We start from the raw sequence: 17062 nt of genomic DNA on the forward strand, positions 1-17062 counted from the left end.
CCTCATCATGGGTGTGAACACACACGTCAGCTGAGCGAGGTGTTAACATCAGATCAAACTTATATCAGGGAGACGATCTGACATCATCAGCTTCACCAACAGCAGACGTGCAGGTCTTTACTGCAGCAGCTGACCTGGGATCAGCGTGAGAAGTGACCTCAGTGGAAACAGCTCAGGAAGGATCCTCTCTGGAGTGAAAGCTCCCCTTGTGTCCCACAGCGGAGCGGGACAAACGGCCCCTGAAAAAGAGACATGAAAAGGATGACCGGTGTAATCCTGGCAAACACTCACCGAGCGCCGACCGACTCATCAATGTCACACCAGTTTCTCACTTTATTTATGTTTTATACTAATTATATCAATTTAACAATGTGGTAACTGTCATAGGCTGTGTTGAAGTCTATGGGAAAATGTCCCTCCTCCTCCTCAGTATGGTCTCAGTCTCTAGTTTACAGTCTTCAACACAACATGATGTTCCATTTAGAGGGAAAGGGGAGGGTTAGGGGCGGGGCTACTGTGTGACTGACAGAGGGTTCCACCCAATCACTAGAGAGTCCAGGTCCTCCAAATATTGTTTCTTGTGGTTTTAACAAAAACCAAAATGTCAGACGGTCAGATTACAAAGTGGAGACTCCAAAACAGCAGCTCACCAACTGATGGGTGAATTCACAGTGTGTTCACACACAATTACACACAACAAGCGACAACAGATGCTCCATCAGTCCTGCAGCCGCAGCAAGAAGATGGTGGAATGTGTGACGCAATAACACAATAATAACCTCCACAGGTGATCATGATGGCGTGCAGAGAAAGATGAGGGACAGAAAAATGAAAGTGCATCACAGGCACTCCTGAAGACCATCAAATGTGAGAAGAAGGGACATATTCCCATAGACTTCAGTAACATCTGACTTCTTTTTACGCCCTTTGTGGAGCGTCCAGTAAGACGCCAACTTCCTGCCCCTCGGGTTGAGGATGAACTCCAGTGACAACAGCAGGATTCCCTCCTGGTTCTGCACACGCTGGCTGATTAGTTACCACGCTTTTCCTACTGTGACAAGTTGAAACGTGAATTTGAGCACATCTCGCCAAAAAGAGAAGAAACAGATGGTTTACAGATATTCAGATTAATGAGCTTTGTCTTTTTAAATCAGTAAATGAAATGATTTATTAGGCCTTTTATAAAGTCATCATCTACAACAACCTATAAATCCTTTTTCTTCGTTCGCCTGATTAGAACCTTGTGCCAGTTTTTTTTTTTTTTTGAAGAAGTTATCACTGACTTTAATTTCCTATCCCTCCGCTCCTCAGCCATCTATCATGTGGGGGGAATTATATGCTGCTTCTTTTAGAGCAGTAGCTCTGGATTTTCCAGCGTTTAATGGGCTCCTTAAATGAGAAGACAGTGTTGTGTGTTCTAGTTAAGGATCATGTGCCGGCCACATGGACGCCACGATGACATCACCCCCAGGGCGACAACGCTGCGTTAAATGGACTTCATTCACAGCCGCTGTTTAGCTGGTGCTAAGTGACGGCTGTGTGAGTTACACAGAAGGTGTCTCAGCGGCTGTGAGCTGTCCACAAACAGACACGACCCCTGCCTTCAGTTCAATTCAGCATGAGACTTTTACATGGGTGCTTATTACAGGGGGGCATCCATCACATTGAGCTGGAAGGGGGGGGGTGCAGTTAGGAGAATGAGCTTGGCAGGCCAAAGTCACTGAGGAGGAAGAACAGGAAGAGGAGGAAGAGGACGAGTGAGAATTTGCAGTGTTTGCAGAAGGATGTGGCGCTCCATCCGCAGGACAAGAAGGGATTACTGTTGCAGCTTGTGAGGACGTGCATCCACCCCATTTCTCAACCACAGACACAACTATTGAGCCACTGTTGCCCCCCCCCCCCCCCCCACACACACACACACACCTCTGCTCTGTTCTGCTTCTCCCCGCCTGCTTCAGGAGGGGAGGAACTGTGACATCGCCATGACAGCTGCATCGGTTACCAAGGTGATGGGATTTTTCTTCTGTACAAGAATAGAGGAAAGATTTTTTTTTTTTTTTTTTACGGAGGTGGGGGGGCATGTCGTTGACTTGAGGGCATCAGGTTAGAGCCTTTACTGTGTGTGCATTTCCAATCACTGGATGGATCCGCCGTCAATGTCTCCTGCACGAGCTGCAGTGCTGCAGCAAAAAGTGGAGTCACACAGCGTCGCCTCAGCCTGCAGGAAACATGACGGACAAGTGATGATGATTCAGAGTTATAGTTGGAGATAATGATGGGAGGGTCCGGGCGTGCACTTGTGATAGTCCAGATAAGGAGACGCAGGGAGAGTCCAGTCAAGTGTCTGCAGGCTGCATTTACAGAGCAGCTTATCTGATGTGGGCAGTCGCAAAGTCAGACCGAGAGGGGGGGGGCACACCACACCACACTCTCTGCCTCTGCATATCATGAAGGGCTGTTTTAGAGAGGCAAGTCAGCACAGACATCTGCCTCTCTCCTGTGTGATCACTCATCACTGCAGCTCCACCGAGACACAGGAAGACAGAACGGTCCTCAAACACCACAGAGCTGCCTAAAAAATCTGAGCTCTGGGTGGGAGGGAGGACAGACATGCACAGGTGCTGCTAGAAGGAGAGAGGAGGGAGGGAGGGGAGAGAGAGACGAAGAAAAGGGGGGAGTGAGGGGAGGCGTAGGAGGAGACTTGACTTGCTTCAGAGGAGAATAGGAGCCGGAGAGCAATTCCAAAACAGCTGTCCGGCAGACAGAAGTGCAGCCCCGAGGCAGAGACAGGAGGAGGGCAGCGTCAACAAGCCACAGGAGTAGCACAGCAGCCGAACACACAGGCACACAGGCACCAAGCTGGGGCTGCTGCAGCGATACCTGAGAAGGATCCAGACCTCCAGCTCATCAGCCTCTGAGGTGAGTGCGAGCCGGGAACACTGCAGTTGGAGCCTCTGCAGCAGAATGGGATTTGTGCTCGTTAACAGTGAAAACGTGCGACGGCGTGCACGGCGAGTTGAGTCGCATGTTTGTTCTGAGACATGCAACACAAGAGCTGAACTGTTGAGAGCAACATGATCTCCGCTCTGCTTTCCAAGAGAGACATTTTTAGTCCGGCTACACGTTTCAGCCATGTTCCTCTGAAATGCAGTGCTGGGGGGGGGCGGGGGGGGGGGCTTTTTAAATCCGGGAGAAAAGAACCATTTCTATTCTGCCCTTATGTGTTGACATTCCCTTCATGTTTCATTCACTTTGATTCAGCTTCCTGCTCTTGTCTGCCAAGGATAACTCTGGCAAGTGCTGTCTGAGCTTGCGGGTGGCACAAGGAGAGCGAGAAAGAAAGTCAGAATAAATACTCCACCCTGCTATTCGCCACCAGGCCCCCTGAAACTAAGGCCTTTGCCTATAATTGAGGTTTTTTTTTTTTTCACATAACAAAAAGCTCAGTCTATTCTTTACTCTCTGTGGTATGTGCTTTTTATAACCGCCCCAAACGGAGGGTCCTTCTGCTATTAAAAGACGTGACAGGAGTCGAGGCCACAGTTTGATGTTGGAGGAAACTTCAAAACTTCCATGAAGTTTCCTTTGTAGACGCAGTCGGAGCTGGAATTCGTCTCCCTCATCACTGATGATGTTCGTGACCACAACTGCTGCACAAGTGCAGCAGAGCGTGCTGTTTCTCAGCAGCGCTGTCAGTACAGTGATCCCATCAAGGGAGGATTATTTAGGGGATGATGTCTCTTTTAAAGAATGGGGAAGTCATTCAGCTGCTCTCCGTGCACGTCCTTCATCAGAGCTGTAAAGACCCATCGAACTGCAGCGTTTGATTAGACTACGGCGACTCTAAGAATACACTGACCCAGTTGCATCGCACGTGACCCTCAGGTGTCCAAATCAGGAGCATAGTTTCATTATCAGATACCTACACCGCATCAATCTGCCCCTCGTGCATAAAACTTCATCACTTCCCTCCCTCCCCCGCCGCCTCGCTGATACCGACCCCTCCGAGCACGAGCCGATGAGGCACAGCTCCATTTTTACAGCAGCTGGAGTGGCTCCAGACAGATAGCACGTTTCTGACCCAATGACACAGCTCCCGTTAAGATGGGACGGCTCTGTCAGGGACTTGCACCGTCAGTTCCTCACCTCCCCGGAGGTGTAAACGAAACCTTTGACTGCATTCTGCTGTGGCATGACGGCGGCGGCAGCGATGGCGCCGGGCCCGGGCTGCTCAACACGTGCCACGCTGCCGCCACCTCTTTCTGGAGCAGCTCCAAAAAGGAGGGTGTAAATCTGGCCTTGGCTTTGACATAGACCAGAATACACCTGCCCCGCTATTAACAGCCTGCAGACACACAAACAGATGTTGGGGGGGCCAAATCCTGAGCTATTTTAATTCATTAATTTCCTCCTCAGCCAAAACAAGCTGACTCTAACGTTGCTGAGTCTCTGGAGATTCTGCACACAGACTGATTCATTAAATTAGACCCGACGCAGACGCAGACACCAGCACGCTGGTTTCCTCGCACTTTGCTGGTGGCCTCTGAAATTCCACTCATGTTTGCCATATGAGCCAAAGTGAGCAGCAGGACGGCTGACGTGAAGGTCAGACCTTCAGGCTTTCACCTCACCAGCTGACTCCTCACAGGTCACAAGTGTTGCCCCCCACCAGGAGAGTTAAAAGCCCCGCTCTGCTCATCAGCTGGAGGATTTCCTCTAACTTCTTTCCTCAACTATTGATCTGCAGCAGCGTTAGAGGTGTGTGACCTTGTGTTCTTGAGCAGCAGATGATGCAGATGCAGATATGAGCGCTCAGAGCCCACAGGAAGCAGCTCTTGGCTCAGAGGTGCGTTTGTTCCGCTTCCTCTCCGAGCCCAGTATCATCAGCTGTCAAGGTCAGAAACGACTGGAGGGGCGAATCGGAGTGGGGGGAAAAGAAATCCAAGAGAAAAGGTTCAGCTAAACAAGTCCGGGATTTTACTTTCACCCCCCTCCCTTCATCAAACACTGCAGCACTCCTCTTCACCCTCCTCCCCTTCCTCTGTTTCACTGTGAACAAACAAACGCTCCTCACCCCCCCACTCCATCCCTAACCGTTGCTGATCAACACACACACATGCTCGGCATCAGTGTTTGTCAGGGTTATAAATAGGCCCCCTCCCACACACACACAGATTTCTGGGTGACAGGTTGGAATGGCATTTCCCTAAAGTGAGGATTTCGTTGGAGTTGGAGGAAGAGACTCCGTGGTTGATATTCGGCTCCACACTGATGCTGCGGCTCTTTGGGGTCGGTTTCAGCAGGAATGTGGATGTTTTCCCGGTGAAACCTTTTTTTGGGGGTGGACTTGACCGCCCAGGCACTTCAGTGTGGCGGTGTTCTCCATCAGACGGTCACTGCTGACAGAACTCTTATAAGTAAATATGTCTATAAATGGGCAAGCTCTCTCCTCACGGTCGCCCCCCCCCCCCCATCAGACACACACTGTCATCTCCCCGCCTCGCTGCTCGCTGTTTTTCCTTCTTATCCTCCATTGCTGTGGCATCTCAAACGGTCAAACAGAGTCCCTCCTTCATTTTTATTTTTTCACCTTCTGTATTAAACTTGCTGACAGTCACACCTTTAATCAAATCCAACACCCCCTTAATAACATCTAACCCCCCCGTGAGGCTGCTTGTATCTCAGCACTTATTAAAGTTCAAGTCCACCAGCTCAGCTCATTAAAGCCAAATCAATTCCCAATCTGCATCACCTTCTTTTTTAAAGATCCACTTGCTCTGAAAGCTTTCGCTCTATCTCCCCCTAAACCCCTAAAAGCCCCTTTCCTCCCCTCTTTCTCCCCCCTCGCTCATCTCCTTCCATCTCTGTGCGTGTCTGAGCAGTAGCTCACTCCTAAAACAGGCTGCCCTGCTCTGATCCGACTAAACTCCCCCTCCTTCTCTTCTCTCCTCTCAATCTGCAGTCCAGCTGTTCCACATTAGCACATCCAGAGCTGTGGAGGCCAAATGAGGCTCATGTGTGGAAATGTGAATAGAGCAGCAAAAAGCCTTCAACCAGCTTCATCCTCTTCTTCTCTGGCTCCGAAATTCAACAGATGCAAGAAGAGGATGTGTTTTTTTTTTTTTTTTTTTCTTCTATAGTTTATTTCTGGGCCTGATAACTTTCGTTCCCAGGAAGTCGAGACAGGAGCAGCACTCATCAAAAGAAGCTTCAGCGTGAATCTATCGATGTGTCCACGTTGTAGAAAAATATCCTGACCTGTTCTTTATTTGTCTCTGATTTCAGGAAAGCGTCCATTTGGCTGGACACCGCCGGCCCCTCGTTGGAGTCACGTTTCCTGATCAATGCAGCGATTGCTGAACTTATTTTTGGACTCCTGTTTGTCCGGCGTGTGGCTGAGAATGTAACTGGAGCTTCATCCTTGAGGAACTGTAACGTCCACGACTTATAGAGCGTTTCTGACCTTCCCATCCGGCACATCTCAGACCTCCGCCGCAGCTCCAGCCATGCCAGCAAAAGCACCCATATACCTGAAACCCAACAATAGCAAGAAGGGGAAAAAATGCCGCCTCAGAGATATTTTATCCCCCGACATGATCAGTCCGCCGCTCGGGGACTTTCGCCACACCATCCACATCGGCAGGGGCGGGGAGAGAGACGCCTTTGGAGACATGTCTTTCCTGCAGGGGAAGTATGAGCTCCTACCAGGGAAGGGAGACGTCCACCATCAGTACGGCCTCCAAAGTGAGTTTCTGCGAGCGAACAGCACAGGCGACGCTTCCTTGGCAGAGACTCCGTCTCCAGTGCTCAAGAACGCCATCTCCCTTCCAACCATTGGAGGCTGCCAGGCCCTCACCCTCCCCCTGATCTCCTCCGCCGTCTTCTCCATCCCACCAGAGCCGCTGGAGGACATCATGGGGCCGGCAGCTCCCATGAACCCCGACAGCACAGAGGACGTAGAGATCCTGCAGATGGACGCTCTGCTGCGCTCTATGGACGTCTTCACAAGCGAGCCTTCATCTCCCACCATGGACATCCAGCAGAAACCCGATGTCCTCTTGGATCTGCTGGAAAACACAGACAAGTCCACCTCAAGGGCGGTCGCCAAAGCTAACAAAATGAACAAGAGCGAGGGCAGACTTGACCAGCCGCCGTCCTTCTGCATCAGCGGTCGCAGCAGCAGCATCTACAAAGCCAACGGAAGCCTGGACAGCAACGTCAGCAGCGACAGCTTCGACAGCTTCAGCAGGAAAGGCGACTTCCGGAGCAAGATCTGCAACGGGAGCGCCGGCCTCAATGGCAACACCAACTGCAACGGGTACGGACCCTTTGACAATGACATTACCTCAGGCTACAAGCAGGAGCCCTCCAAGTGCAGCGGGGAGTGGGCGGACAGGGACAGCGGGGTGGAGGAAGGACGCATCTGTGATTTGGAGTTTGAGTTTTCCAAGGAGAAGAGCACGTCACAGGATTCCCTCACCCAGATCACGGGGTCATTCCTCTCCCTTGAACTCGATCTGGGTCCATCCATCCTGGACGATGTGCTCAACATAATGGATAAACCCGCAGTGAAGAGCAGGCCTTGAGCTGCGCCAAAGCCCCCGAAGGAGAAAGGGAATTTTTAAAATGATAGCCATGAAAAGAGAGAGCGAGAGAGACTCACAAAGCAATCATAATGGTGTCTGGATATATCATTAAGGTGAAAATGAGCTAAAGGAGACACAGCTGCTTATGTTTTTATTGTCAAAACATGTAACTATTCTAGCTTCCATGGAGTGTTGGTTCTTCTTCTTATTTTTATTTTTATTTTTTATTTGCCAGCCGCATGTTTAGGATGCATGTGATAGTGAGTTCCAGCTAAAACACCATCGCCATCGTGCCTTTGATTTTCAACGACTGTACGTGATAGGTTTGTGTTATGTTTCCACAGTTTGATGAATCTCAGCTCCTTTTGTTTCTCACTCTCGGACTCATGTATCATGGTGTGACTTTAAGTGTGTTTAACAAAGCACTATTTTGTTTGTCACATGATTCATTTGCCACACGACTATTTCAACCGACAGAACACTATGCATATTTGTGTTGTTAAATTTTTAACACAAATAAATTCATTTTGTCCGATTCTGGCCAATTTCTTGCAGGGAATGTGTGCAAACAGCAAAGCTGAGAGTTAATTTCCCAAAATGATTAAAACAAGATAACTCAAACAACAAAGGCTGGAAATCTGAACAATGCCGGGAAAAGTTGAGGCACACGAGGGGAAAGGACGATTCAGAGGAAAGAAAGAGCTACAGATGGACAGAAAGAAAGGCAGAATGGATTTATTTTCTCGCCTCTGACATTCCTTACATTACTTCCCTGCCCTGCAGTGGGAGCACCGGTGGGCCTTCATCTCCCCAGCCAGGCGCCTGCTCCATTTGTTTGCATGTAGATAGGACAGGCAGAGGAGGGGTCTTTGAAATTCCCTGCATTCCGGCCGTGGAGCACAAGTGTCCAGGACCAGACATAAATCAGCTGTTTCCAGAGAGGAGGGGGGGAGCTGGCGGGGGGGCTTTGGGTCTTAGTGCCGCACTATCCATCAGGCAGAATGTGTGGAGGGATGAGTCTATAAAAGACCAGCTCACAGCTCGCGGGCTGTGAGCAAACTATTTACAATACACATAAGTTGACCCAGCAGTGTGGTAGAAACAGCCCCAGTGATCGGGGCCTCGTGAACTCAGCCACCTCTCAGCAGCCAGCCGCCCCCCCCCCGTCCCTATGGGTCCTTCTGTGTCAACATGAAGGCTAAGCCATGACAAGATCCTACGGAGACTCATAGCAGGCTTCCCCCAAACATCCGCGTGCCATTTCGTTGTGTTTGTGCAGAGAAACCAGCGTCGTCTTGATTTTCACATGTAAATAATTATGTGGGTTCGATTCCCCTTCTGTCGCTGAGCGGGCTCATGTGGCGCACCTCTCCGAATCCCTCAAAAGGCCCCCGAATGTCCGTAAACAACCGCAACCGGTCGGGCCAGGGCCATCTGAAGCCGCCGTGAAACCAGATGTTAGAGAAGACGTGAAGAATTTTCCCCCCATGCTCAAAGAGCCGTGTCACGGCGAACGCCTCAGACGTTTGGAAAATCCCAACATTAACGCCGGAGAGTTTGCATCTGCTGAGCTGAGGCATGCAACCTCTGAGCATGAGTAATGAAAACCTTTGCTGTCAGGGTAATTACTATACTTATATGTGCAACGGCACATCTCCGACTCAATGACAGTCTTCATCCTGACCGGCTCGGACCCCAACAGACCGCCTTCGGTTTACAAAGAGCCTGCGACCACAGAGCTGGAGCGGGTTGTGTAATATATCTGAAGTATTTCTGTAGAGATGCCAAAGCTCTTGGACACAAAATACCAGGAAATACCAGTGTTTTATGAACTCCAAAACAAGTATTGGACATATGTTGTACCCCGCGCTGCTCTACATGAAACAGACTTTGGTTTGTGTAATTGATTGGAATTCATTTTATAGAGTTTTGTCTTATATAAGATTCATATTTCTATGTGTTTTTTTTTTTTCCAATAACAAATCCCAGCATCCATCTGTGTTGGCTACCAGCAGACCCACACGGCGTCTTGTCTTGTTCCTGGCTTCAGTTTTCTCCGGCAGCCCGAGGACAGGTAGAGCTGTTCCTCATTACCACCCGGCCCAAGGATGAAGATTGACCTGAAGAAACCTCGACTCCAACCGCCTCCGACAGTCCGCATGAACGCGCCACAAAGATGCTGCACGGCAACACAATCAGGCGACTCAGTGTGGCGCCCACAGACGAGGGAGGGAACAGAGCTCAGCTTGTTTCTGCAGGTCGCAGCACTGCTGAGCTCCGCTTGGTGTTTTCCTGTTTGCTTCAATCGCTCCTTAAGATAAAATCTGAGAATAATCACAGTTCAAATATTTGGTGTGCAGAAAAAAAAAGAATGCTGCCACTGAAACAGGAGTGGGTGTAAAAAAATTCACCTGCTGCTGAAACACATTTTGGCTCGGTGCATTCACTGCTGGTTCATCAGGGAAACTGAGAAAACACTTCAGGATATTTTTCTAAAACATCGACCCATCGATAGACTCATTTTCACAAAAAATACACATTTTCTTTCTTTTCTTTTATACAAATGGCTATGTTAATAATATTACACAACATTACACACATCTAATCTCATACTAATTGCCTTTGCTTTGCTCTCCTGTACCATCATAACTCTACTAACTGCTACAAAAATGTCCTTACTTTGCCCCAGAGATGAATTCTGATTCTAAAAATCATCTAATTTCCCAGCAGTTTTACCGTCTCGCCAATTTGTGCGTCTAATTTGCTCCGTCTCTGGTGCAGCGTGTGGAGAAGCTATTAGATCAACCGCAATAATGATGAGCGCAGCTGTCGAGCCACATGAATAAAATTAAGCAGAAATAATTTGAAGAACTGTAATCTGCTAATGACTGCGATCATAGGGGTGACCTGTGCTACCTCCCGCCGCCCCATCAGCCCCGCCTGGGCAATAAAAACAGGGGAGGGGACGGGGGTGTTGCCTCTACCTGCTCCCTTGTAATTTCCCATCCAGCTACTTTGTTGAGAAAAGCAAACCAAAAACTGAATTTGGCCTCTTGGAATTGATTTAGAAGGCTGGTGGGGGAAAAAAAAAGAAGAAAATACGCAACTTTCCGAGCATGTTAGCATCACGGCCTGATTTATGCTAACCAGAAAGAATAACTACACATCATGTCAGAAGACAAAGGTCCAAAAGGTTATTTCCTCAAAACATTTCCAAGGTACATCGCTCAAGAACATTTTGTGAGCGCTCCCCGGCCCGTCGCTGATCTGGGGGATCCAGCTTCTCGCTTTTCTGGGCTAAGGTGAAGCTGTCAGTTCACAGATGAATAAGCTTTGGCCCAGAGGCCTCCGGTGCCAAAGAAAGCACAGAACAGCCCGAGCAAAAACTTTCCACCCAACCTCCACGACGGAGCTGCATAATGTGCACACTGTTGGAGGCAGAGCTGCCGGACCTGAGCCTGTCAGGCGGACGGGAGGGGAAACTTTAATAAGATGTTTCCCCGCTCGCTGGCTCAGGATGGAGACAGCAGAGACGGGAGAAAGCTCCTCTTGTCTTCACCTGCTGTAAACGTTCTGCGGCCCAAACTGAGAAACAGAACGTTCCAACTGGAGGCCTGAGCACAGCGTTTTCTCAGAAATGTTATTGTTTAATATTTTCCCGCTTGCTGGAGAGATATCGTCCACTGTTGATACAAAAGTGAAAGCCGTGACTATGAAGACAGTGGAAGTTTCTTGAGAACATTTTCTTTGGGATGTGGAGCGTGAAGCTGGTTTAGCAGCGTAGAGAGAGAGACAGAGACAGACAACAACAACAGCAGACAGCAGAAAGAGTCCTCCAGGCTGCCCGAGCTCGGTGAAGTGAGGATGTGAGCGAGTGAGCGAGCTGCACTGTTGACTGCTGTTTGGATGGCGTAACCATAGCGACCGGAGTTTGTATCTCCAGCACGTGTGAGCGTCACCTCGGAATAACTGATCGGACGCAGGCCCGGCTCACAACAAGAGCTGCTGTACTTCATCTGTCTGCATCAGAAATCTGGGTCATTAACGCAGAATGGCTTTTCTTTACAAAGCTCACACACATGTAGAGCTACTTTCATGGCCATTTAGTGTCATTTGGACAGTTAAGTACAATATTAGAGGCCGATTATTTGTAATGCACATTCTATAAATTGGTATAATTTGGTGTTAAAGATCTCAGAGGATTAATATTTAAGAGCAGATTTAAAGGACCTCTGTGCAACTTTAGCGAGAAGAAATAACAAATGTAACTTTAGCTCATAAACAGACGCACTTTAGTTTAATTCAGCAGACCCAAAGGTTTGATTTGTACAGTCTGCTTCAGCCAGCAGCTCGTATTATAATAAAACCGATCATTTATACAGCATCTCTAAAAACAAAGTGGTTTGACATGAGAATGAGAGCAGGACATAAAGAAACGATAAAACAAGGAGCAGCAAGACAGCAAGAGGAAAGCATGGAGGATCACAACAACAACAACAGTAATGATAAAAGGATAACACAGCAGAACGTAGAAAGAGGTCAGGTGAGAAAAATACGATAAAATCAGTTTTTAAAAGAAACTTCCTGTTTGGTGTGGCGTTCATATTGACGCTCTGCAGGTACCTGGATGGTTCACTTTAAAGAACACTTTAAATCTGCTGACATTTAGGCTGGAGCATAAAGGGGAGGGGCCACTGTAGTGTTTTCAACCCTGCGAAAATGGCAGTCGAAGTTTTGTCACATGACGCAGAGTGCAAAAAAAAAAAAAAAAGAAACATAAAACTTCAGGATGACTGATGACATGATGGCATGGTCATTTCTGCTGAGTTTATATTTGGGCTGACACTTCGGAGAAACGAGTATCATCTTGATGTGAATAAGTTTGACACATAAGTTCAATAATTTAGGCTGAAATATGAACCAGCTGGTTCGATACAAAAACAATTTAGAGTCCTATAAAAAAATCTGCCTGAGAGCTGCAGTTTAAAACCTTTAGATTCTGTACATTTGTCTCCAGTCAGAGAGATTCACTGCTGTCGGCGTCAGGATAAATTCTCTGGAGACATCCAGCTCAGCGACAAAAACTGAGCTCCTCATTTAAATCGGATTAATTTACAGCAGCAACTTCTGCGCCACAATGAACAGACATGAATTTTTCATATTGACTCCAGCTGAAGGGCCGAAGGCGTCTGAGGCCTGAACGGGTCACTGAGGAGTTCTCCTTCTAAGGCAGCGGGTCTCTCTAAGATCACCACGTCTATATTTTGTCTCATTTCAGATGGCGAGCGCCCAACGTGGGGCAGCAACTGCTCCGCTTCACTAGAAAGCTATATTCTGCCCCAGGAGGTATTTATATATTTGCTCTTTGCTTTGCTGCATTTCCTCCAGACTGCCCCCTGAGAATTCCTCCGACGTCGGGGGCCGGGTATCTCCTTATAGATGGGTGACATCATTGGCCGTGTTCTCCTTTCACGAGTCAACAACATGTCTGCACCAAGTCGTCTTTTTGGATCCAGTAATGAGGCCAGGTCACGGAGGGGGGGTTGTTTACATCAGTCCTAATAATAACTCAGAGGTTGTTCATTTCTTTCTGCAGCATCATGTGAATTTCAGTGTTACTGTATCAACATTCTATAATTGAATCGTGATGTGTAAAGTTTATTTTATTCATGTTTCTACGGTGGCCCTGAGAGCTCAACTCACCAGAACTAGAAATCTTTCAGAAGGATTTGAGAGCATGTGCAACGAATACCAACAACACATCAGATGTGTTTCCTGGGGACACAAAAAAGTTAACGCACTTTCACGGAGCATCACGTTGTACTGAAGACTATAAACTAGAGACTGAGACCATAAACTCATCAGGGAGGAGGAGGGGCATTTTCCCATAGACTTCAATACAACATTCATTGTACAGCCCCTCCTCCCTCATGCTCAAGTTTCTTATTATCTCCAAGGTCTGACTGTAAATGTGTATTTTTCTGGTTTTTCGTCTTCCTCTTTATTTTTCCAAGATGTTAAAAGTTACACCCTTCAGCTGCTGCACTGACACCGACGCTGCTGATTCACGAGCTGTTGCACCCTGATGGGCCCGATTTAGTGCTTTCAGCTCTGAAAGTCTCTGTAAAAGCTCGTAGCTCCGACGAAGACAAACTCTTCCACGCTGCCAGAAAATGACATTGGCTCAGTCCGGCTGAATCTGGTCTCTTGATAACAATGTTGAATTTTTGACTCTTATTTGTGCAGAAGGGAAGATGGCTCAATTTTGGAGAAGCTGAGCAGAGGCGGGTAAGTGGAGACGATTTTAATGTCTTTTCTTTGTGATTTATGCCGTTAGAGGTGTACCTGTGTAGAATTACACAGCTGTACAGAGAGCAGTCAGGGGAAGTGTTCAGGTCAGAGGACTACATTCCTATTGTTATGGCTGACAGCCCTCAGGATTCTGCCTTTTAAGGTAAGACCCCGCTCTGTTTCTGCTTATCCCCGTGTGTCTCCCAGAGGGGGCGGTGGGCTCACTGGGTGCCCCGGAGTCTCCTTTTATAAGTTGTCACCAGCTCGTCATGGGACGACATCTGCAGAAAATTTCCAAGCAGGTTCTTTTTCCTATGACCCTCAAAAAAAAGAGAGAGAAATAAAAAAGGAAAAGCAGCTGGTGGCCGTTCGTTTTACGCTTTGTTTGGAGGAAAGTTTGCACAGTTGAGTTACAGCAGGGCAGTAAAGCAGAACAACAACGGGAGAGAAACACACATCTCCAAAAACATCCACTTTTAGAGGAATGGCGGCGGTGCTGCGACCTTTCCCGCTCTCAAAAGCTGCATTGTGTTTCCACCTGAAACGCACCGACGCCGCGTCTGCAAAATTCATCTCATTTCCATTTGACACCGTGGGGAGTAAAGCAATATAACAGCTTATACTTTAGCCTCTTTCACTGGATTGTCAATCACCCGAGGGGACTGAGGAGTCCTGGCTCTGCTCATAACCCCCGTCAGCATTAAGAATGTTTTGGACGGAGTCCCGGTATGCATCCGGATCAACATTAGAACGACGGCCGAGAGCATTAACGTTTGACAGTACAACAGGAGTGGATGTCTGGACGTGGAGCTCTCAGAGGATGTCTCAATGTGTCATATTTTCTCCAAATATTTCCCATAAAAATAAACCTTTCAGTCTCTCCTCTGAAGGCCTGTGATCCAAGTGATCGCCTCCTGGCTGTGGAGGGAACTCAGTGAGCCGTCGGCGCCATCAGACTCAATTACACAGCAACATTTCTGCCTTTCCCTCTCCCACTTACCTCCGCTTCCCTTTACCGGTGGTTTCTTCTACATTTTTGGAGAAGAACAGCTTCTACAGCAGCATCATTAATCCCACACATGGACTCTTACATAAGTGACCTTTCTCAGGGTTCACAGGTCAGCCGGTCTTCTTCTGGGGAGAAATACCAGCCGTGGACTCTCCCAGATGCAAACTTCATTATTTTCCTTTGTTTTTGTGTCAGCTGGTTTGAAGGAGGTGACATTTTGTCCACCAGACAAAGACAGATCCCTGTGGTCAAAGTTAATGACCCCCCCCGGCCTACGAGTGCCACCCTGCTTGTTTTATATGTGAACCTGATGAATTATTGACAGCTGATCAGATAAGGAGGCAGCGATGAACTTCACTAACACCAGAGCAGCGGAGTTAAAGACGATGCAGGCTGGAAAAATCTTTGTGGAGGTGACATCTGTTCACGTGGGCCAGAGGTCAAAGGTCTGTGCTTTTCCCTCCGTCCGGCAGACGAGCCTGAGGCCTTTCACTCACAGACATCATCTCTGAAAACACGACACAATAAAAAGAAATAAACCAAATATTTGAATGTATTTGTCTGAAAAATGATCCCGTTAGACTTGCAGGACCTGGAGAGGAGCTGAGGGACGATGACCGGCGCCCTCTGCTGTCCAACCTGCTCACCAACCACCTGAAGTCTAACCTGGTTCAACAAAAGGCACTTAAACAATCACAGATTTCACTTTAATAAGAGGATTGTTGCTCCTGTTGGCATGAAGCTGATCTCCAGACCACCCAGATTCGTCTTGGCTGGAACATTCCTCTCTCAGAAATGTCAAACACAATTAGGCTCGGAGGCGTCGCAGGTTGACCCGAGATCAATACATGCCACGTCCGTTAAGATTTGCTATAGATAATCTGTCTGCTTTAAATACAGGGACCTACGTCTTATTAAACCGTTTGACGACTGAATGGAAGCGTTTCAGCAGACAAAGCCTGCAGGCAACAACACACATCAACATTTTTGTGCTTCAACAAAGCTGGAGGCCTTAAGCTGATCGCGCAACTTCCATCCTTCACTGCCGGGCCGGGTCAGAGGTCAACCTCGGAGCTGAACGTCGAGCGTAGGCTGAACTGTTCTACGGGTCAAGTGTTTGATGAAAGATTAGAAGATACGGACCGAACTGCGTCAAGCGGCGTAAAGATTTGAAGAGATATGACTTTTGGATTTTTGCTGTCGTTCTGATATCTGACCAGGCTCGCCCTGATGCTCTGCTGCCGAAGTGAAGTTCCACTGATGACGTTATCTGCCAGGAAAGGAAGAAAGAAAATTACTCAACTATTGCGGTTTGGCCCGATCCCAAGTCCTTCGCATGCAACCTGCTAATTCGTCTGGCCAGCTAACGACCTGTTGCGTGCCGGTTGTTCATTGGCGTCCTGTCAGAAACAGTCCCCATTTTGGTGAACTGGATTTATAGGTTAGTTATGAGCCATTTAATTAACATTGGGGTTGCCAGGTTGTAGAAAATCCCCCTGCAGAATGACATTGTTAATAAATAAAAGCTACATGAATAAATAATTGTATTGTTTTTACTTAGCATTATTTTAATATGAACATTTTATAAAAACATTTTCCGCATGGTCCATGATTCTGCGTGTGTTAGTGTGTGTCTCTTGTGTTTCAGTGTGACGTTTCAGGCCACTGGGTGGCATCCTGCCATCACTGACTAACAACAGATCATGAAAACACACAAAGCTGTGAACTTTGTATTTTCCTTTAGAAGGAATAACTGTCAGAGCTCAGGATGACGTCAGCCCTCATGATAATATTTCAAAATAACGTCTGAATTATTCAATGTAAAACAATACAGCTGAATTTTCTCAATATTTTTCTGTTTACATTCACGTCTGCCTGCTCGTCCTCTTCTTTGCTGCCCCTGATGGCCCGTAGGTGACCGCTGTAAAATGAGTGAGATGGAAAACTGGTTTGTTGTTGTCATATCTTTTCTGTTTGGACTCAGTTGGGTCAATCAAATGAGAGCAGCTCAGAATCCAAATGTTTGTTAAGCCAATTTATATTAACACAAACAAACATGGCTGCAACATTTTTCTTTCTGACAGAAATGAAAGTTAAAATCTGGCAGAAATAAGCAGGACAGCATCGTTAGTCAAGCTGAAGATGTGTTAAAGTGCAAAATCCTCAAAGTTCTCTC

The 17062-nt window shown here is 47.6% G+C and overlaps 1 protein-coding gene across 1 annotated transcript; it reads left to right on the plus strand.

Moving 5' to 3' along the window:
* The first annotated feature begins 2676 nt into the window (after positions 1-2676).
* Positions 2677-8121, plus strand: cdc42ep3 (CDC42 effector protein (Rho GTPase binding) 3). The gene is made up of 2 exons (XM_029521478.1): positions 2677-2919; positions 6286-8121. The coding sequence occupies exon 2, from the start codon at positions 6507-6509 to the stop codon at positions 7584-7586; it is 1080 nt and encodes a 359-aa protein (XP_029377338.1). The 5' UTR covers positions 2677-2919; positions 6286-6506; the 3' UTR covers positions 7587-8121.
* The last annotated feature ends 8941 nt before the right edge of the window (positions 8122-17062 follow it).

The sequence above is a fragment of the Echeneis naucrates genome, chromosome 15 (assembly GCF_900963305.1).
Source record: "Echeneis naucrates chromosome 15, fEcheNa1.1, whole genome shotgun sequence".
Classification (NCBI taxonomy): domain Eukaryota; kingdom Metazoa; phylum Chordata; class Actinopteri; order Carangiformes; family Echeneidae; genus Echeneis; species Echeneis naucrates.

What these genes read in the sequence shown, in the direction of transcription:
- cdc42ep3 (XM_029521478.1), top strand. Translation starts at nt 6,507, where the DNA reads ATGCCAGCAAAAGCACCCATATACCTGAAACCCAACAATAGCAAGAAG.